The following is a 23,244-nucleotide window of genomic DNA, read 5'->3' as shown; positions in this document are numbered from 1 at the left end:
GGTGGGGAACAATTCTTTCGATTTAATCAAAGCGGACAGAATATGTATTACCTGTCAGCTTACCGGCGATGCCTCTGTGGACACATTCCGGCGCGTTTCACCGGCACCAGGCAACGTCAAAATATTAAGCTTTATTCCGTGGGCACATCCGGCTGTACGAAACGTGCACGGAGCACAGCTGGTGCATTTGAATGAAAATTGGAAGCTGCAAGAGCGACGGGATCGCGGTTGTCGCGAACGAGGACGGGTCGTGATTAGCACGTCTTTCTGGATTGATATATAGCTCCGGGCAAGAACGTGACCATGTTTGCAATCACTGTAGTTCCGCTTGGCAGATTTGAAATAGTCATCGCCACCTGTCGATCGTGCAAATTACACGGTCGCGCAACAAGCGCGTAAGCCACATATTCGCGGCAGGTTGCGCGATTAAATTTTAATTACACGCCGATTCAGCTGTGCACGCATACTTTCCAACGCAACGGCACCATTTTATTCCGGCCAACTGCCGATGTTCAGATCGCGTCCAGTTAACACACGGTAACACACGGACGATGAATCCGCGATGGTGAACGCGTTCGAACGTACACGGACTAACGAAATTTTCCAAATTATAGTCTTTGTTCGTGCATCGAACTAGCCGTAGGTAGAATGCCGTCTGAATTTGCCGAATGTAGTTTGTTATTATCCACGAATGCAATCGTCGAACTTAGAAATTAGTCGATCATTGAATTTGGTCGAGCAAACGTCGCTTCGTTTCGTTTATCAGCTTTCCACTTACATACATACATACGTACGTATATACGTGTATGGATACGCGCGACGATTCGTTTCAGCTTCGAACTCAACTTCCGAAAAGTCACTAGTACGGGTTGCTCGGAAAGTTCGTAGCGAAATTCGAGAAAAATCCGAAGCCAATGCACGTATTTTTATGGAATCAGCATTCTACGCAATATTTTTTCTCAGCGAATTTTTTCCATCTATCGGATAGCTTCGTGATTGGTTTTCCGAAAAATTTCCTCTTATTTGGTAGCGAACTCTTTCTAGGTGCGTTTGCCAGCTTCTGGCGTATTCAGTTTTCCCACTATAGAAAACGTATAGAGATCGCACGATGAATACAGCGTACGGGGTACGGTAGAACGTCCCAGTCAAGGTTCAACGTTTTTCGGTTTAAGGCGAAGACTTTTCAACCTTTTTCAGCAAATCTACGATAGAACTTAACGTCAATTTTCAGATATGCTACAAACTTTCTACGCAACCTTCTTGCATCCGAACGTTCTTTGCAACGCTTACGGACGAAAACTGTATCAAAAAGTTAAGCCGTGTACGTTTCTGGATTTACCTATCGTTGTTTCGTCCGCACTTTTGTCGACGTTGTTCGCCGTGATATCACGCATTATGCATTCAGCCGAGCGTTCGTTACGCGTAATATCGCAGCCAGTTCGGCAACGGTGCACCGTGCTTCTCGCGGTCGCGACAAATCCGTGCGTTTCATTCCGGGAACGCCATAAACGTTCCAACAAAATCATAAATTATACACTTCGTTGCTTCGGTTGTATCTCGTGAAGATCAAACGGGATACCTGGACTCGATCAAAGCCGCCCGGGGGTTTTTGTGAACACGCGCTTTAGCTTTTTTCCTCCCAACTCCCTGGAATCCCGCTGTTAATTAACCGCATTCTTTTGCGAGGCCGCTCGTCACGTTCGGACGTCGACTTTTGTTAATCAAAGTGTTGATACGCTACAACGTGTGTCTGTCTTGTAAATGCAAATTAGACCGGTACAAGAGTTGCACGGCTGCGTTCGTTGCATTAATTATTCGCTTTGTTGTTTTCGCCACGGTGTGGACGCGTGTGTGCGAGGGCGCGCGCGTTGTTCGCCGGTGAAATCTTTCGACTGATCACGGGAGCGGAATCGTCGTTATCAGATAATTAACAAGTCCACCAATTACAGAGCACCGGAGGGTATATATCGTGACACGGCCCTCCGTTCTACGGACAGATGTTTCTATCGGTGAATAAATAAACGATTCGATAGGTTCAGGTGGGTTGCGCGACCCAAGTTACGCAAGGCGTCTCGCGCCGACTTTTCCGAGAGATAAATGTTTAATTGAAATTCCGTCTTCCGGTCGTCGCTTCTCAAACAGAGACGCTCCAAGTATGGAGATTTGCCCGGTCGTCTTCTCGAAGCGAAAGGGGGTGGTGGAAGATGGGCGACGGAGAAAGAAGGGTGAAAAGTGAAAAGGTAGGTCTCGGTTCTCATTAAGGGGACAGAATTAATCGTACGGATTTCAATGTACGACCTTCACGCTTCTTCTTCGCGGTAACTACTCGCTAAAGCACAGATGTGTCGGACGAGTTTCCTAAACTTGCCGGCAACTGGCGAAGCGTTGCGTTTAAATTCTCTCGATATAAATTCGCGACCATCTTTTTTACTTTGAAGATCAAATAAATCATACAACTTTGAGTTTCGGTACGTCCTCCCGTGCAACGACACGCTCTTTCGTACATACGCTCGTGTGTGATCGTCCGGCAGAGCAGTCGCGATTTCGATTTTTCATCGCAGCGTTTATGCGATATCTGTAGCGAGAGAGAGAGAGAGAGAGAGAGAGAGAGAGAGAGAGAGAGAGAGAGAGAGAGAGAGAGAGAGAGTATCGGACAAGAGATCGCATCGCTGTCATTCCCACACATCTTTTTGTGCTTCGAAGGATCGGCCTGAAGGAACTCGGCCGTAACCGAATGGTCCTTGAGACGATGCTCGATGGTACTCGTCCTTCCGTCACAGGATCAAAGGAAGCTCGCACACGGTGCATCCTCGACGATGCAAGGATTTCTCTTCATCCTCCTCTGCGCCCCACCACATTCCCTTCTAGCACTGTGATCGTCTTCCCATATCACCCACTCCTGGTCTCGGTTCTCTCTCGTAGCCTCGAAGAACATAGCACCGCGTTGTCGTGCCGAGGAATCCCTCGACGATGAGAGCAGTCTTGAACCGGCAGACATTGACATACTGCTACTGGCTTTCTGTGAAAGATAGTTGGTCCCAGACTCCAAAACTGACGGCGGATTAAGGGACGGATACACGTATAGACATTAAACTGTCGGTACGAGAAACGAGAGACACGGAGCGGAGAGAAGGGGATTGAAGGGCGGGTTGGCTGATTAGCATTCTAAATTGAAGCGTTGCGGTCGAGCCGTCGTGGAGCAGGTCCAGTTTGGTCCAGGGTAATTCAGAATAGACCTCTCTAACCCCTTGCCTCTCTGTCGCCTGTTTCAACTCTCTCTCTCTCTCTCTCTATCTATCTATCTATTCTATTTTCCTTTCTCTCTCTATTATTCCGTATCTTCCGTCTTCCTTCCTTATCCAACCATGTAGCGTACTCTACCTGCTACCCCGCCACGCACCGATCATTCTCCCCGGTTAGTTCGGCCTATGCCATACACCACAATAGGTTAGACATTTGCATTAATCGGCTTCCCTCCGTGTAACCATCCTCCATTCGATCCTCTCTATTCTAACGGCCAGCCGATAATGTCGACCGATGCTCAATTATTTCGGCACGATCAAGGACGGAGTTTTTCGTGTCTCGTCGAGTTCTATCGGGTTGACAGGCATTATTTGCATTTCAGGCGCTTATTGGTTTCTGGGAACGTGCACGCGTTGACAGCCGATGAGGATAATATCGTCGAATAGACGTTGAAGGGTAACTCCGAATAAAGCGAATTCAATTAGGAAAGTTGAATTCCTGCGACGTTCTCGTACTTTCGAATTCATTAACTCAGAGACGGTGTTCTTCTAAAATTACTTTCTTAGTAAATATTCTTGGTGCAAGTAATACCTAGTATCTTCCTTTCGTACCAAGCTCTATTGTCTTAGCGAGAGTTTAATGCTCCGTAGTTAAGATTCGAAAGCCAATTTACGTTTAATCACAGTTATGGATAAAATTTACTTTATATAATTTTTCATTCTGTCGCGGGTATGAACGTGTATCGTGGAATATTCCGTCGGTTCTAACTTCGATTTGCTCGGGACAAAGGGATCTGGATTCGGAGAAATCCATGGAATATAATCGTAACTTTCGACTTGTGTAAGTTGCTTCGACTAATTATTCGCGTTCATCGGTGTGAAATCGGTTTACCATTTCTCCGTTCTCTTGATAATCGGGTTACACGTATGCAATATCGTTCTAACGTCTTATTTTACGAGCGCGTGCTTCGCGATCCGATTTCCTCTTAAGCGACGACTTGGCGAATTCAGCTTCTCATCGCGAAATTCGCCGTGAGTTGTGTACGCGAACGACGTCACAGCCGAGTTTCCATTGTCGAGCCGCGCTATTTGAAAGAATCGTGCTGGCTGTTCCACTATTAATTCTTATCCGATTGTTCGAGAATTAAGAAGGAAACAGGGTTTTTCTTTCGGTATCATTTTTAAGAACGGAGAATGTTCGTTTTTTGATTTAAAGAGGTTACGTAAACGTTAGACCGGAACGTTGTTTATTTTTCGTAATCTCGGGAAGCTTACAGTTTCTTCTTCCACCGTATTCATTAATCTTTAACTTTACTTCGAGTACAGCACAAAGTACATTTAGCTACCGTAGTTAAATACGTTGCGAACGTTTGATTGTTTGCGACCGTATCTCGTAGAAAGTTTCGACTCGCTACTTTCAAACTCTCTCGACAATTAGTTACCTCGACGACAGATTCTTTAATTGTAAAACATGCGTACGCGATACAATTTCCTGTAATTTCGAATATATCCAGCTGACGCGAATTCGATTTTTCTTTCAAACACGTCGTTACAAACGTTTTCAGTTACTTTAGCAAGATCAGCGAAACTCTTCGTTTTTGATGTTTCTTCTCGTTAAATCTCGTCCTTTCGCTGCTATACCAAAGATCAACGATGTCTCGTGATATACAACAACGATTATTTCGTGCAATTATTATTATCATTAAGTGCAAGATCGAACTTTAAGACGTTGAAGCTTAAACGACTGAAACAAAGCTTCCTTAGAAAATTATTTAGCTTATCGATTTATTTATCGTAGAGAACTCTGGTTTGTATCGTTTTCCGGGAATTCTGGTAATAAATGACCGACGATCCCGCGGCTGTAGTGCAAAAACAGTCGTACACCACACGCTCCTATCCCTTTCTTGGGTTCGTTCGTTTTCTCATCCCGTAGCTATTTCCTACGCATTCTGTAGTCACCATGGCGACGCCTGCCGCGGGTGATTATAGTCAGTACGAGCTAAAGCCTCCCTTAATTAACGCCGGCTTAAGCCATTTTCGTAACAACAAGCGGCACCGCTATTGCGCCTCTCTAACCAAAGGATAGCGCGTTCTTCCATGTATTATGAAATTCGTTGACCGTTTGCGCTTAATCGACGAGTTCTTTTTTTTTACGTTTACCTATTGGGAACAAAAATACGTATGGTCGAATTACACTAGATCGTTAACATGCTAATTTTTCAACGACAGACTCTTTATTAGTAGGATCGACGTGCGAATATCGACGTAAATTTATAACGTATTTTGGATGTTTTATGTATTTCGCGTCTTACGATGTCACGTCCATTTGTATATTTCTGACATTCGAATTTCCTACGTTCGCAGTCTGATCGTGATGACTGAAGAAACGTTTGAGTCTACTAATATAATTACAGTGATCGATTCAGGGCAATCTCGTGTCTGCAAGATCCGTCAGATCGCCGAAAAAATCTCGATCTTCGAAAATATATGAAAATGTACGGTGTCGAAAACAACGAGATCGTCTGGTCCGGTTTACGGTCAAAGCGCGTCCAGGTTCTACGATCAAACGGGCAGACGCTACCGAATTATTAACCCGTGGCATTTCTACCCGGTCGGTTTCTATTCGCAACTATCGCGCTTTCCTACGCTCGCAACAACGGCTGGCTCGATTAGAGCGAGATGACAGACACGGCGCGAAATTTAACGAAAGTAGGTTAACTGGTGTGCCGGTTACGCCGCGAAATCGTATTCGATGAGCACTCCGCGAGAGGAAGTCACCGAGGCTCGGATCGATACCGAGTGTTGTCTGTAATTTAGATTGAAGTCGGCTCGTGAAAAACGGCTTATCAGTGCCGTGAGATCGACGTCGCGTATACAACCGGGTTGGCGTAATTTCCGGCGTTCACACGCTTCTCAAAATCAGAGCCGCACACGTGACAGGGTCCGGACAAAGCCGTGGCTCGTTATCTACGATCGTACTTGCATATGCAGTTTCGCTTGATATAGGGTCACCGTGAAATATCGTTACGACGCGCCATTATCGCGAATAAGCTCGTGGATCCACCGGACAGAGAGAGAGGGAGGCAAGCAGGCAGAGAAAGAGGGAGGATGTTCGGTTGGTGATCGCGTGGACGCGATGTCTTCGTCTCGGATGGAACCGAACGACGCTATCCTTCGAGCTTTAATCGACCACGTTTCGTTCGTCGTCGTTGATCGAGCCCGCTTTCAAGGCGTTTTAAGCCTGTTGCATTCGAGCTTTCGTGCTGCAAGTTGCTAGAATCCAGGACGATTGGGATTTGCATGGACGATTGGGGGTTGGTTTTTTCCCTCGTGAAATCGAAGGAAACAGAGCGAAATGGTTTTTGTCGCACGAACAGGGTTTTCGTTACCGTGTAAATTGTGTGCGACGACAACGCAACGGTGGATTTCATGAAATTCGTCGCTGCGAATTGCTGTCGCCGGAATCGCAACAGGAGTGACAGCCGGTCAGGTTACGTATCGCAGACGCGAGAGTTTTGCGCACGATGAAACGCTTTTCAATTATTTCTTGCGTAGTTTACGCGTTGTACTGCCTTCAGGCTTATCGTAAAAATACAGCAGTTTCATATCGGGTTGCGTGTCCTTCTCGTAGGTATTTTACTCGGAGCAAATGATCGCGATCTACGTTTAGAATTTGTGGCAACGAAGAAGAAAAACACGAGTTAACGAAAGAACCGAATGACTCGACATCTGGCATTCTTTAGAAACTTCAACGACACTGTCAGAGGTTATGACGAAACAATTTTTCACCCTCTATATAGGAAAGTCCTATACACGTTGTACTAAAATTTGTAGCTAGAACTGTGGTATCGAGTTCGCGATTTAAATTACCACGAATTCGTATCTCATAAGATGATTCTAAATACGTCGAACGAGTCAGGTCGAAAATCCTCTCCTCCTACGATTTCCAAAGATACGTTCGCCATAAACTTTTCAACGGCGATGGTCCATCGTGTATGGTCGACGTTGGATTTTGGAGAGAAGAAATCGACGTATCGATTTCTTCGTGGATAAAAGCGCGCGTGGATTACGGTTCGACCGGCTCGTCGATATTTTACGTAACACGCGCTTCAATTTAGTGAACTGATTTATCGGTTGGCGTAGTCCGAGCTTTACATCGATTCACCCTCACAAGCGACCTGCTCTACCCTCGTAATAAGCGCGTAAACCTGGAAGCGATTAGCCGTGTTACGCAAGCTATGACGTAACTGCTAACGAAGTAACGTTCCCTTCCAAGCCCCCTACCCTGGCCATCTTTCCCTCTCACCTTCGACCTGTGCACTCGGTGCACACGTTTATATTTGCCCTTCGAGCTCGGCTTATGCCAGCGTCGCGCCGCACCGGTAAAGTAGCAACGGCGAGTCAACTTAGAGTCAACATATTCGAAGTTGTTAAGCACAAGGACGACTCGTCCCAGCGTAGTCGTTCAGAACGCGCGAGACATGCATATCGAAACGCGTTAAGCGACCGCCATTCTCCGTCTCACCGCGCCCGGCTCTCCCTTTTTCTCTTCGTCCCTCGCCGTTCTTCAATCGCAGGAGAGCCGACATAGAGCTGAAAGGAAAGTTAATTAAGCCGGAGAAAAATTGACGAGAGATTGGCCAAAGAAGTGGCTCCAATTACTAATCGTTAATTAAGAAATTTCCATCCGCGAGCTACGTACAGGAATTAAATGGGGAAGCGTTTTAACGTGCTCTCGGTTATAATAATGACTATCGAGAAAAAGAGAGGGCCTGTGTGTGTGTGTGTGTGTGTGTGTGTGTGAGAGAGAGAGAGAGATAGGGAGAGAGAGAGAGAGAGAAGAGGAGAGACGGAGGAACGAGGGCCGATGACGGGCCGAGGAAGGAAGGAGGAAAATTAGTAGCGCGGCTGGAACGAGGAACGCGTGCACATGGCGCAGGCTACTGAATTCCGGATGTGTTTCACAGTGCGGAATTTATCAAAGGACAGACATTAGCGAAAACTAACGTTGCAAACGGGGCCTCGCGTGTATGGACGAGTATTATGGATGGCAGCTGCATACGCACGTATGCGAAACGTAGGCGTGCCGTGGCTGGTCATTTGCGCGCGAAGCGATCAAAGCCTCGTGGGAATAAATTAGCACGGCGCACCGTGAATTAATATTAAAAAGCGCGGCGAGAGTCGGACCGGTTGATCGGCGGCTGTTATAACGTCCATCGAGTTCGTCCCGCTTCGCTGTTTCCACGATCGTAATTCCGATCGGACGAACAGATCATCTCGTTTCGCGGGATCATTCCCTTTCGTAATGAACGAAATAAATTACATTTTGCATGGAATCGCAATTGCTTCGATGAACGAGAACGTTCGAGGAACAGATTCGTTTTTTTTTTTTTTTTTTGGCAACGGGACACAGCTTACCGGATGATACCACGGCCACGGTGTAACGTGGAATCTGTCGGTGTCGTATCATTGACAAATTTGCATTTCTTCGCCGATCAAGCGGAAAGTGAATCAAGTATAGCCGACCGAGAGGAGTGACAGATGCTGATCATCCATCAGGATCAACTATCCAATCATATTGATGGAGAAATGAATCGCGTTCGGCGCGCTATTGTCGACGGAAATGCGATTCCCCTTTCAGCTTGTCACGAACTTTTTGCGCTTGATATATCGTCAACGGAGAGCCCAGGCAACGCGGCCGAGTAAGAAGCCCGAGAAAAACATAAGTAACGCGATCAACTTCTTTCCAACGATATTTATAACCCGAAGACGAACCAGAAAATCGTGGCTACTTCTTAAACCATTCTTTCCATTCTTCGCTATGCAATATCTTTAATAACTCTTTCGATCGACATCCAATCTACGAACCAAGTGGAAAACAATGCCGCAACGCACCCTCCATTACTTTCCAATGGACCGAGTTAACCTAATTACCTCTCGTGTGTTATCGATACCGATCTCGAACGCTTAGAAAATGACAGACACTCGATTACGTAGAAGAACCGTGAAACTATACGATATCCGGCGGAATAATTACACAAAAAGCTTCTTCGATACTATCCAAGGAATACAGAGGCCGTATCGATTGGATTTTTTACCGGAACAGGGACTGCATGTTCTCGGAGCAAAACCTTGGAACGTTTCTACGGTAGCTTCGCTTTTTGCTACTGGAAAGACACTGCCTTCTATTTATCCTGGTCGTGGCTCTTCCAAGCTCTTTAGCCTACAGCTCTCCAAATTCGCGATTCGCTAAAGGCCATGCGTAACTCGTTGACGACTTAATCCGCACGATCTAGTTCTCGCGACGAAGCTTGCTAGGTGCTGGGGGACACGTGGGGGACGTGGCACGACAGCGCGGTAATTAAGACGATGGATGGAAGAGAGGTGTACAATGGATGATATAGTTTCAGCGCGGATAAGAAACCGGTATCATTTATTAATTGCAACCCGACCCGATGTATTAACGAAACAAATGTATTCTTGCAGCTGCGTGCCCTGCGCTAATTTATCGAGTATCCTCGTATAGCCGCCACGCTTTCCATCTTCTCTACGATGGTCGTTCTTTTTATCGTCCAGCCACTTACAGTTTGTTCGTTCAAGACGTGTCTAGAATTCTGAACATTTTTAAATCATCCATTTATCGATATTTATCGTTACTGTGAATACGAAAATGTTCAAAGTCGATGATTCGTCATTGAACTCTTATAAATTTCCAACCACGCGTTTCTAAGGATTCGAGTAACTTTTTACTCGACGAGCAACGCTTTGTTTTTCGTCTTTCGCGTTAAAACGGCACCGAGAATGAAATTCTCGTAGAAACAACGTAGAAATAACGTAGAAACAAATAGTAGAAAATCGTAGAACGACCAAAAATGATCCAAGACTTCGAATGCCGCATTCTATGGATGAGAATCGTGTGTATAGATGCCGATAGCGTGTCTGGTTCGGACTTTGGCCGAATCAGCGTCGGGTTCTCCCAGCTAAAATATGATATTCTCGCGGATTCTCGTTTCGAATGCCGGTCGCGCGGAAATTCACGGGATCCGCGGTCCTCCGCATCGATGCGGACGGTTCGAAATTTCGATTGTGGTTATGCAACTCGATGTCCAATGTACATCAGCCCCGTCGATCATTGATTTCGCTATAGATACTGTGTTCCGTGCGTGTTGTTGCCGCATGTAGAAAGCGGTTTCGTGGCGGAGAGCGTGTGTGCCGTGGAATCGCGTCGCCTTTCAAAATTCCTCGTCCGACGAAAGTATGCGTCCCGATCGACTTCGCTGCAATGGAATTTCTCTCGTACACGCTATTGCGACCAAATTTCCAGCTTTCAGCGCTGCATCCGGAGACTATTGGTAGCATCTACGGAATCGATACATAGACTGTCGATCTAGGTCGTTTTAACGGTCTGTTCGCTCGAGTTAGTCTCGATCTTCTTAGAAGAGGCATCTTGAAAATTACGCGTCCATTCATTTATGCTTCTTAAGTATCAGTTCGTATTTTTATTATTTCAAGAGACGACTAAACGGGAAGACAATATCGGTACTATGGAACTGAGCGTTGAATTTTAACGTCGTTTATCGCGTTTTCGTCTCTTATCGTCGTTTGTAATAGTTATTAGTTTTTTAAATTGTAGTTTTGTGTTGTTGCAAGCGGAGGAAAATTGTCTGACACGTCGTATGTTGCAATTATCACGTTTAATGAGACGTAATAGGTTGAAAGAACGAGGTGTGTCGATTTGACCGCGCCTTGCTGGCTAGTTAGAGGATAGTTCCGCTCTTCATTTGCCCAAGCGTCTGGATATCGCTTAATACGCGCGAAACTCCATCCAGTAACACAGAAATTAAACCCATCGACTCCGTTTTAGATCGTCCAATTTCTGAGCGATCAAGTGTTAACAATAAACGATAATATTAAAATTTAGAAGCCTTAACAAGCCAGATTAACGAGTATGATCTTCAATGGTTTCGTTGTCGATGACAGCGTGTAATCGACGCGTCTATCGCGGTATGACGTTAGTTTTTCTTCGACGCGAAATTGAAATTGCAAAGACTTCGAACGAGAACGATCTATCCTATGTTGAAAGCGTAATTCTCGGCAATTTACAATTTATAAAAAAGATTCTCAAAGATCGATATCGAGGTCAACGATGTTGATCGTTCGAGCTTTTTGGCATGACGTGTCGCGCAAGTTGAACGAGGTGCAATCCGGTGGAAGGATTGCCGGTATTAAGCAAACATATAAAGAAGAATTAATGAGAACTCGTGTGTGGCATAGCATGGTATGGTGCACCCGTAAGTCGCGCGACTTGAATAATGGATGGGCTGACAAGACAGCTCCGGCGATATACCGACAATGGGCTTCCCCTTCGTCTCGATTCTCCCTTCGTTTCTTCCTTCCTTCCACTATCATCCGTCACGTTTCATCGTGATTCCGAATCTCCTTTCCGGAATATCGAGGACATCGTACAGTCCAGGAAGCCAGGCAAGGAAAACAACTGGCGTCGCAATAAATAACAAGTTGAAAAACCGTGTGGAATCGCGGGGAATTCGCGTCGAACATCGCTGCTGTATTTGCCGTGCCGTGCCATGCATACCGACCGATGTATCAACCTATCATGGCACGTTATACGCGTAAATGTATCGCGTCGAAATATCAACGAGCTCGTATCAATCAATCGTTACCGATCGGATCATTTGCTCTCCAGCAAATAGACGAACGAATAAACGAACGTAGGAAATAGGGGGAATAGGTGCGCTTGGACCAAACGAGCCAGCGAATCTTCCTTCTTCTTTCGCTTCCAGTTAAAATTAAAGCGTAGAAATTATTTTTCCGTTGTTTAACGATTGCTCGTCCAACCGAACATCCGAACGCTCTATGAACGGTGTAAAAATGCTTCTTCGATCGTTGCTGATGAGTTTGCCGACGGATCGCTCGGACCGAATTTTTATAGCGAACGGGCGAACGTTTTTGTTCGTTTGGCGCGAACGAACGAAGGGACGAGCGAACAAACGTTTTCGCAAAAAAGAAGAAAAAAAGAAATTCGACGCGGAGGATGAACGCGTAGCCGTCTTCGGATTCTGTTCCTTTTTTCCAAGAAGGTAGAAACGGGAAGCTGTTTCTCGCGAAAATCCGAGAAACAGGAGGAAACGGCGGTTTAGGGGGATAAGCAACCGGATATCGGGAATATCGAATTCCCTGAATTCACCTTAATGGGCATCCCGTGTTCAGACCTGAAAAGTAGACTGCTGGCGGACGAACGGTCGAGTGGGTAGATGAAGTAACGGATAGTGTCTTGAAGTTATTTAATTAAAGAAAGGTGAGAGGAAGGAAAGATGGTGCGGAAGAAAGGCAGTAGCAGCGAACGGAGGCTCCGGTGTATCTGGTGTATAGTTTTCTAAGGAGAAGGAAGAAGACGAAAGTATAGGAAGTAGGGTGCAGAAGAACGCTGTAATGCCAGACAGTTGCTCGTTCCAGCGACCTGACCGTAATGATAAATGAGATTCGAATCATTAATTAACGGCATACCCTTCAACGGTGCTGTCTCAATGACTTCTACAACGTTGACGGGTCCCCTCTTAAACATTTAGACGTCTACTCTACGAGAATGTGCTCCTCCACGTGCTTTGAAATTAATTTTTCTCCCTTATCGCGTCGCGACGATAATGGCTGTGACCGGCTCGAAAGCTTAAAACTTTCGAGCAGCGAGAATTTGTAAATAAATGGATCCGAGGCGAGACTGTTCTTTATTTTTCCAATTAAAACTCGTACAGCGTTCCTGGACCGTTCCGCTGTCGCCAAAGCTAAATTCTTTTTCTCTCCTTAATTGAAAAACATGGAGTTGTCACGCGGTATGTTAACGCGACGAGGCTACTAAAGGGAGAGACGCGGAACGAAGGATCGTTCGTTGTTTCGAATCGGACTAAGTCGTTCGTTACTCGAAGAGGAAGAACGTTGAAACGAGTACACGAATGTACGTCGAATGCCTTTAATCACCTTCTTTGTCTCCTTCGCCCGCTTTCCTATCGGCTGCTTCGATTTCGTTCTTTGTCTTTGCCCTCTATTCTGGATATTGGCTGTCTGGTGACAGCGAGCAACTGCGAGGAAAATTCTTATCTTAGGCACCGCGCTCCGCTGGAACCACTCCAAAAGGTTATGACAAAAACAATTTCGGAGAAAACTTTTCTTAAATCACGTACGATATTGCGGCGTTGCTTTGTTCGCAGCTTTGGGGTGGGCTGTTGTACGCGGATGTGCGGCCAAACGGGCAATGGAACGAACGAACGTAGCGAACGAAGAACTGCAGGTTGGAAGATAGGTCAAACGAAACGGACACTGCCCGTACGTTCCACTTATTCTCAGAAAATACGATCTAAACGATGCGTGATATTAATCCCTCTTCGATCTTTCTGTTCACCCCTTCCCGCCCACCTTCTATCCCCACCCCTTTCCCTCTGCCTTCTACGTGCTCTCGAAAGTTGCATCGAGCGCAGAAAATCTTTATTCTCTGCAGATTTCGCGTCCTATCGAAGCCATCCTTGATGAATACACCGCCGATCAAAAATTGATGGTCGAAAGCAGGCAGGATTGTAAAAGGAATCCCCGACGTCCTCGATAATGTCACGGTTCGATCTCGTGTACACTGGCGTGCTCGTTTCGCGTCTACGTTCGCGTATACGCACGTACAAACGTATACGTGTACATATATGCACACACAGACGCACAGATATACAGAGTCGAGAGGAAGGATAGTGGACTCGTATCGAATTTTGCGGCAGATCCTCGATATCAAAATCGCCGCTTGAAATGTTCCGCACGTGTTCTCGGGCTTGAAGAACCTCGAAGGAAGCTGTCTCGTTGCGTCTTCGCCCCGCCTTATCACGTGCACGCGATCGATCCAGTTCGTCTTCGGGTTACGCTCATTTATATTCCGTTCGTCTAACACAGCTTTCGACTTGCCCGGCTGGGAACAGGGGCTAGAGGTAATCCTGTTGCAATGGCAAAGTTTCGCGTAACGATTTGACATTCGCCCCGTGAGTAGACTCGTCGCGGAATCGTAACCGACGACGCGTCGTCGATGTGAACGGTGCCGAGGAGAAAAAAATTCCCGTGCCTGCCAACGTAGCCGACTAAGTCGGTCCGCTTCCCTCTGGCCAACTCCTTCGTCCCATTGTTTTTCCCATTGATCGCGTAACGCAGTTGTCGACACGGCTCCGAGCTCCGCGATTTTTCCCTTCCTCTCGCCTTCCTTTCGCCTTCAACACGGCCAGCACCAGATCGTTCCAGTTTTTGCCCATGACGAACGACACGTTTCGTCGAGACGGAGAAAACGTTACTGGAAAATGATCATCGGGAAGATTCGTCGATATACGATGGAACTCGGAATATTTGTCTTGCAAACTATTCAAGACAAAGACAATCGTTCGACTCGTGGACCCAATCGGGCTACGTTATAGAAAACACGCGAAAGTTCTAGTTTCTTCGTAATCACTGTCTAAAGTTAAGCAAACATCGAGTGTTTTATATGCACGAGTATACGAGCCTTTTAGAGGGCAAACCGATCAACTCCAATTTTTGCCAATTTCTCAGTTTCGTTACCACTTAAGTATCGATCGACGTAGCTTTTCAACGTCTCGTATCGTACATACCACTGTATTTATCGCGGTATAAAGCGTTTCGTTTCTTTTTATTCACCGGCGTTCCTGTTTTCAAGAAATTAACAACGAAAATTTCCAACAGTTCGTACCAATTTATCCGACGAATTTATACATTTTAGGTTTACAAGCAGGTGGTAATTTTGCAATTACTCGTCGAATTGAAATCGAGTAATTTCCGTAAACGATGTCAGGATGGCGCGATTAATCGTCGTCTATTCGAACGGATCGGTCATCGGGAATTCGCGATTAAATCCCGTGAACAGAAAGCGTCGCAGCTGGAGCTATAAATTTTTCTTTAGACGACGTACACGACGGCTGTTTCACTGAGATTTGCCGCATACTGTCCGCACGGAGGACGGAGCACACGTGTATCGGGAGATTAAATTTTAGTTTAACGATTTACTATCGCGTGCAAGGCGCGCGCCGACCGGACAGCACCGTTTGAAATCCCCGGGTCCTGGAATGCTTATGAAAAGCCCGTGCCCTCTTGCATATTCATTAGCAGCGATATCCGCGGCCGTGCTTCGTTTTAAGCGTCGATTTAATTTTTAGTACGATCCGCTCGCAATGTGCTCGTTCGTTTCTTTGGATCGAGCGTTCGAATTTGATCCGAAAATCATTTCGTTAATTTTCGACGGACGAATCTTGAAAAAGAAGATTATTTCCAACGACGTCCTATTTTTTGCTTTCCCTTGCTCCGTTTCTTTCTCCCTTCTCGTTCTTTCCTCTTTCTGCCTTCGTATTCTTCCCTTTTCTTCTTTTTTTCCTTCCTCTTTTCTTTTTTTTCCCTTTATCTTCTCCCCTTCTTTCTTTACACTGCTTTTTCTCGGATCACCATCTTTCTTCCTTTCCTTTCGATTCCTCGCTCTTTTTCACTCGCTATTTTCTTTCTCCTTCCATTTGTCTCTTTCCTCTTCTCTCTTCTTTGTACTCCTTTTTGTTTTTAACAACGAGGTAAATCGTACACACCGGGCTACAGTCTGCATTAACCTTTATCCTGCTTTATCCTGCGCAGTGTGTCGACGAGTACATTTCGTCTACGTAAGATATATGGATACGGTAGAAGGAAACATCGTTCGCGGCGATAAGAAGTTTTCAGGGGAAACGTATTGGTATCGCCTCGACGCGATTAGCTGAAACGGCCGGTCGTTCCTTTAACCGTAAGCATCTTCGTTTTCGCAGGTGGCCAAGTTTTTCGCCTCGCGAAATCGTTCCACCCGTTCCTCCCTCTCATTTTCACTCGCCGTTCTCATTCTACCTCTCTTTCTCTCTTTTTTTTTTCTATCCACCCTGACGACGATCATTTTGTTTCATCCCGCGCTTTAGTTAATTCCCCGCGTTGGTTGTCGCGCGTGTGTTGCGCTCCTGGCCAAGTCGATTCTGCCCGAGCTATCGTCACGCTCGAAAACATGCCGCATGCTGCAACGCGTCACGGGAATTTCCAATGAATTTTCGTATTTTCAGCGATACACCGAGCTGGCACCTTGCTGTTGCACTCTAGCCAGCGTATACACGCGGCTAGTGGTGCTGGGTCGCGCGGAACGTACGCGAAATTGCCGAATACAGCGACGGACGATCGTTACTTTCCGCGTGGCTACGTAAAACACGTCTGCTTTGTCCGTTTCGTTGGGCGAACGCGTGACGCTCGGCCGATATGTTAAAAAATACTCAACAGCAACTTTACCGCAGCACGTGTTACACTGTCGCTGGACGCAGCAGCGATTTAGAGAATCGTTTCTGTTAAATCAGATGGCAGGTGAAAACGCGAAGAAGCGTACAGGTGCGATGGGTCTATGAACCCTTTGCCGCCTGGATCGTTCGACTTTTCATTGACACGATGGATTAAGAAGTTCTCGCTGCAATCGTTCGATGTGCAGCAAGATGGATCGGTTAATGCGGATCGTGTAGGGGAATTTTATCGTTGTCGTTATCGAGATCACGCGGAAGGAGCATCGCAGAGAACACCGCGCAAAACGATATTGGTTTTCATAGGAAGAAAAAGGAAACGAGTAGTTGGTAACAAGGACTATCAGGATACGAGAATGTCTCGATAAGATGTCTCGTCGTCGAGCACGAAGCTTGTACGACGGTTACATAAGCTTCCTGCGCGGAAGTTATCGTTCTTTATTTATGGCAAAGGACTGATTCATGGCAGACGCGATGCAAGTTTAAGCGAACCTTGACTTTTATATCTCGAAGCGACAACGAGTAAAACCGATGGGCGGCATTGATCTTCTTAGATTTCAGTCGCGTCTAGCTGTTTTCGTTATTGCATCTTGAAACATCGCTCGCTGCAAGCTAACAGAGAATCGCCTTCCTGGCGATAGATTCGACTTTTTACCGTTGCCGATACCGTGATAGCGATATAGTGATAAATTGGTCGTGGATATCCAAGAGTCGATCGAAGGGTTCGTGATAATGGTAGATACGCGGTGACGAATAGCTTTGCTTTCGCAGGGAACTTTCAATCGGCGTTTCAGAGAATTAGAAAATTGAAACGCCAGAGATAGCTTCGGTTATCTTATCATCGATATTACGATCCGGTCGAGTTCGAGTTCGCCGATGGATTTCACAATCGCGTGCTATTAACTGACTTGCCAGACCAAACGTGCTTTAATAATCCTCGTCTATTTACTCGACCCTGCCATTTCGACGATATTTTAATAAAAGATCAACTCAGTCGTGGTTGGTATAATGTTATTACGTGCACCGAGCGAGGAATTGATTTTACGACAATGTAAACGGGTCAACGTTTGCGAGTGCGTTTGACGTTGCACATAGAAATTTCCCTGGTTCAAGATAAATAATCCTGTAGGTCCGTTCCCCACGTGCGCATTGTCTCCGAGTCAGAATCGAACGGCAAACGCAACGAGATATTAATTCTCTTTCGGTCTTCGTTTTTCGATCGCGTTTCCTTTGATACGCCGTATACCCGATTCGATCTCGTTCATCGCGCGTTCCGTTCTAAACCAATGCAGAGTCCCAAGCAGATCGGTTTTCTTTGCCATGCCGGTTGACAAATGCCAAAGACACCGTTGAATTTCAGATGCCGCGGGCAAATTTGAAGGGCTCGTAACAGTTTTGCGCAATTTTATTTGGCTAGTCAGTGGCGGTACCGATACATCGCTTGCATGCGTTCGATGGTTTCATTTTTTTTAAAAAGAATTGTTTCGCTTTTCGTTGCGTCCAAACGTTGCAGCGCGTACATAAGCCAGAAAAGTCGTTGAAACGTTATCGGTTATTCCAACGAATCGTCAGAGATATTTTTTCCCCAATTACGTCACGGCTAACGAAACGTGCAACTATGTAAAGCAGATTGTTACACGTAGCGAATAATTTTTAACCCAAATGTATAGTTTCGTCGAAAGGGTCGTTCGATCGGCTGGCTTTCGGCAAACATCGATGCCCAGTTACATCCTCGTTTACGATAAATAATTTATTACGTAAACGAACAAGCCTGTTACCTGGATACCTACCTGTGTACTATCGAGGAGACTTTGCTCGGACAATTATCTTAGATAAACATTTGCCGTAAATTATTCGAATAATGGCGAGCACCGAAGCCACTCGTAACGTCGTCATTAAAAGCAACGAGCTAAAAGAACCAGGGTAGGATGCGCGGCCGTGTACCGGCACATAGGAACGATCCATTTAGATAATCTATACACACATACGTGCACGTTGCAGCGTGCATGGGGCCTGTGCCAACAGCTTGCAGCGATCGTTCTAGTTTTTTTTTCAACCTTTTTTTTTTTGTTTCTCTTTTTTCTTGCTTTTCCATTCGTTCTCCTCTTTCCGCGCCCTCTGTCGTTGATTCCGTAACTACAGTTTCAAAAGGGGAGTCGTACCTTTTTTCCGCGCATGCTTTAAATATATTTCAATAAAAATGGTTCCGAGAGTGTTTTCACGATTCACTCGCCGCGGAACAGCCAGGAATTCGTTCGCTTTGTAAATTACATTCGATCCGAACTACCTCTCTACCTCCTCCCCATTACACAGCCTCCCTCTCTCTCACACGCTCTTTCTCTTTCTCTTGCTTCGCAATTGGTGAATTCGCGGCCGATCGCGGTTAAGCAAATTTGTCGTGAAACGAATTAACCAGTAATTACACCGAAATATTCCTAAATAGCGACGGCTGTTTCGATGCGTCGCCTATTGTCCCATTTCATTCGCCAAATTAGGTCTGCCCTTTGCTTTTTTCTCTAACTTTTTCTCTTCTTCTTCTTTTTCGTATAACGCGTTTTATCGTTTCGGTAAGCGGTTCGACGCTGCGTCGAAAAGTTTTACTTTTCGTTGCGAAACAAACGGGCCTCAAACACGATTGTTTCTTTACGTAGCAGATCTCTTGGAAAATCATGGAATACGGCGGATTAAGTAGCGCGTGTTCGCCTGCAATTTGTTTGCCGCTGATCATCAGATTATTCGCATGGTGCTGCGGGCAATTAGTGGATCGTTTACGCGAATCACTCGTTCCTGCCTCTTAGCGTTATCGATCCTCGAAAAATCGATAATAGAAAGCAAACACGCACAACGGGCAAGTATAAGAAATATTTTAAACACCGTAATTTAATCCGTTACTTATCTATCTCTGTTCTCGACTTTATAAAAATTACGTAGCGTCTTCCGTTAGCGAGTTATGATTCGCAAAATCAGTACTTGATACAAAATTATTTTCAGTTTCAATACATAAAAAACAAAATAAAACTCATTATATTATTTTTTTAATTATCTTGCGAAAGTCATCATCACATCGTTGGAGGAAAAAGTATAACACGAAGTAGGAATTTTAAAATAAAATTGTAAAACCAGTCGATTCGACCGGTGTGGTAGTTCTATTGTTTAACAAAAAGTAGAAAGATATTAGGAGCGTAACCAGTTGAAGCGAACGGCAGGTCGTTGGTAAGGGTTGCTGCCGGTCGTTCGTCCTAGGTCAAAGACTAGGTTAAGTTAGGTGCGATCTCTTATCGGCAGCGAGAAGTAGCGAGTCTACCCACGTTCCTCTTATCTTTCTCGTTTGCCGGTACCCTCCTCTGTTAAACTTACAACCCGACCCACACATACGTGCGATACATATTGTCGTTCGGATGTAAGAACCCGCCAACCGAGTTGCGTTCACCTATACGAACGACCAACCATCGGCTGCCGCCATATATGGCCTCGATGACGAGGTTCACTCGTTTTTTCGCGCCAGTTCTGCCACCGAATCGTTCTCGTCCTCGTTGACTTTTACGACTTTTCGGGGACCATTCTGCCAAATCGTTCGCCGAGGAACGCCGTTAAGGGAGCCGCGTAAAGACACTGCTTTATTATATAAAAATAACCTCGCGACGTAGCCATTACCGTCCACTCTTCGTCACGACGAATGGTCATTGGCGAATTTAAATTTGGACAAATTTAATCTATGCCACGTAGAAAGCGATTGATAGGAGGACGATACCATTAATTTGTAGCGGAAGAAGATGAAAATGGAAGTGGCGTAGAAGGCGTATGGAAGCAGAGCCAAGAGACAGAAGGAAGACGATGGGAACGAACTGAGCGCAGAATGCTTGGTTTGCGAGATTCTGCGATGACCAATTTCTAAGATTTAAGAAAATTCGAGACGCGACGATTTATACCGTTACGAACGGTCGTTGCTCGGTTTTTAACTCTATGATCTAAGGAACAGTGGAAAGAAGGTAGGGTTTATCAGGACGACAATGACCAATGGTTGGAATGCAATTACAGCAAGTGAGAGTTCCATTCCACGATCGAGATAACGGGCAAAGTAAACGGTTATTTTCAGCGTGGTGGACGCAGCTCTGGCTGCCTTTCGACCCCGGAATTCGAGGATTTATGACCACGCTCGTTAATCTATCCCGCTCTCTAAACTTCTGACGAGCTTTCGTCGCTACTGTAAACAGAATTAAGAGCGAGTAAAGTTTCCCTCTCCTATCTGCTGGCAAAAAGAATATCCACCGTTACCGGGTCGCTTCGTTAAACAAACTGCCGAGCGGAAGGCCATTCCCGCTTTTTCCAGACCAACCGTGCAAAAGAGGAAGGAAGATACGGGAAGAGGGGGCGTGGCGTGTAGGTGAGCAGTGAGAATGTGCACGATCTCTGAACCAGGATCCGGTTTCTTTACCACTTCGAAAAACTCAGTCAGCTGGACGAGCCGAGAAGCGAAAGTTTTCGAACTCGATGCGTCGGAGTGGCGTAGAGGCAACGAACGAGATTGAAATACCCTCGTTTCTGCCTCCTTCTCGATCCCCAAACCGACCTTCTATTCCTCTTCTTCGTCCTCCTCTTCTCTAGCTTCTCCTTTTTCTTTCCTTCCATCTTTCCTTCCATCTCTCAGTTTTCTTTCGTTCCGCCGCTGCTCGCGACGCTTTTATTCCCCTTTTCCCTTCTCCGTACACAGGGTGCCACGTTCGATTTGTAATTCAGCGAGTTTGAGAGGACTGGCATGCGGGATGTAGAGTTGACGTTGCGCTCAAAAAGTACCGTAGATAAAGTTTGAATGCGAAAGTTACGGGGGCGGGGGGTCGCGCTTATACAGGCGGCGGCGAAGGTCGTGGAGGACTGGGTGGAGCGTTGGAGAGGGTGGCAAAGGAAGGAGATATAAAACCGGCGCACACGATGGGGATCTGGCTCCGATAGGGAGCTGTAAGTACGTTAACTTTGCCGTTTATGTTCGACGAACGAGAAACACCGAAGATTCGAGTGAGAAAAGTCAGCTGGAACACCTCGCGCGCCCTCCACTCATCCCCTCCAACGCCGATTCTTTACGATTTTCTTCGGCCAGAGTCTGCCACGTGAATTTCGCTTGTTACGCCAGAGATACCGTGCGTTTGACGGGTTTCAGATCCCGTTAAAATATGTAATAGTTTCGTATTAGTTCCTCTCGTATTTTTTCGTTGTCGGTGACACAGAATTAACGCTTCAACTTCTGTCGACACGCAAATTGCGTTTCTCTAATTATTTTAACACCGTTGCTGACCTAATTTTTACGCTTTCTCGATCGATCTCAAAATTTGACTAATCTCAAAATACGACGACAGTCGCCTGATATAGTCGCTCGTCGATCTCAACTGTTTCACCTAAATACAAAGATATTAATAAACGAAAATGTATCGATCTTAGAAAGCGTCGATTAATTCTTAACGGGAACGAAACCGTTACACTGAATTTCTCGTTTGCCAGATAACCGCTACATTCGATTAATATACCATCGATGAATGTACCATCGACGAGTTCCTTCCGACCGAGCCTAATATTCGAAAACGTCCATCACGTATAGCGGCCCGGAATGAAACTAACGCGCCTCGCTTTCTGCTTCCCCTTCGAACACCATCCTTCTTTTCACCGGCTGTCAGCTGTCAAAACGAAAATTCCTCGGCTCGAAACTAACGGAAGATTCGCGACCGTGTCATAAACCCAAGCAAACGCGAGCAGTAGACCATCTTCTGTGTCATAAGTCCGTTAATATTCCTTCTGCAGTTGTTCGTTATTATTTTCGTCATTTTTCTCGGCAGGAACTCGCGTAAGAGAATCTCAAGATTCATCGTTGCCCCGTCGTTTCACCTTGCCGACGAATTGCAGGGAATTTTCGTTGTAGCCAGGAGGATGTAGAGAAGCGATCCGGTTCCAGCCGGAACCAGCCGGTGTTAATTATTAAAAAAATGAAACTCATTAAAATGCGGGAGCGCATCAGCTTACGAGCGAGCATCCATTGGGTACGTTTCGCTCGAGCGGTTGCCACGGTCGGCCAAGTTTCGCGGTAATTTTCGAATATTTCTGAAAATTAATCCAGCTATCACGTTACAAGGGAGGGAGAGAAAAGGCCTCGACCATAGACTTCGAAAGATCTCGCTGGATTTTCGTCCCCCGCGGAATCCGTTTTCCACAGAACAATTTATTTTCACAGTTTTATCTGCACACAATACACTGTTCGTAAAGTAACGAGGCAATGTTTTTCTTTGTTTCAGGACTGCGACAACGGTCTGGCCCCACTGACACACCGAGGAGCGGTGGTGAGTTTATTTAGTCGTTTACGAGCCGTCGACAACTTCGTCGATGTTCGTTGGTACCGTGGACTTTCGTATAAGACGGTCTTTTATAACGCGATAGAACGGGCTTGAAACATTCTTTTCTTCTTCTTCTTTTTCGGATGCGATACACGTATTTCTTGCTTACACACGTACAGGAAAACTAACAGTTATAAAATATGCAAAGATTTACAGCTGAACCGGTACAATCCACGTGGTTTGCGTAACTCAGATTTCTAGCATGCGGTAGAACGTATGTCCCACGTTGTACTTACACTGTTTTACCGCATCTTCCTTTCGTTTCGCAAACGTTTCGAAAGAGCG

The 23,244-nt window shown here is 45.8% G+C and overlaps 2 protein-coding genes across 3 annotated transcripts in view; one reads left to right on the top strand and one right to left on the bottom strand.

Annotated features, from left to right (window-relative positions):
* LOC126869170 (B-cell receptor CD22) overlaps positions 1 to 23,244 on the top strand; it is a 310,789-nt gene that overhangs the window by 53,690 nt on the left and 233,855 nt on the right. For both annotated transcript variants that reach the window (XM_050625369.1, XM_050625370.1), the window contains exon 3: positions 22,861 to 22,905. In XM_050625369.1, coding sequence (XP_050481326.1) covers positions 22,861 to 22,905 — 45 coding nt within the window. The remainder of the gene's footprint in view (positions 1 to 22,860; positions 22,906 to 23,244) is intronic.
* The window catches only part of LOC126869178 (28S ribosomal protein S17, mitochondrial), a 196,290-nt gene that overhangs the window by 64,805 nt on the left and 108,241 nt on the right, over positions 1 to 23,244 (bottom strand). The gene's annotated exons all lie outside the window — the stretch shown is intronic.

Source organism: Bombus huntii, chromosome 9 (genome assembly GCF_024542735.1).
Source record: "Bombus huntii isolate Logan2020A chromosome 9, iyBomHunt1.1, whole genome shotgun sequence".
Lineage (NCBI taxonomy): Eukaryota > Metazoa > Arthropoda > Insecta > Hymenoptera > Apidae > Bombus > Bombus huntii.
This window is presented reverse-complemented; position numbering and strand designations above follow the sequence as displayed.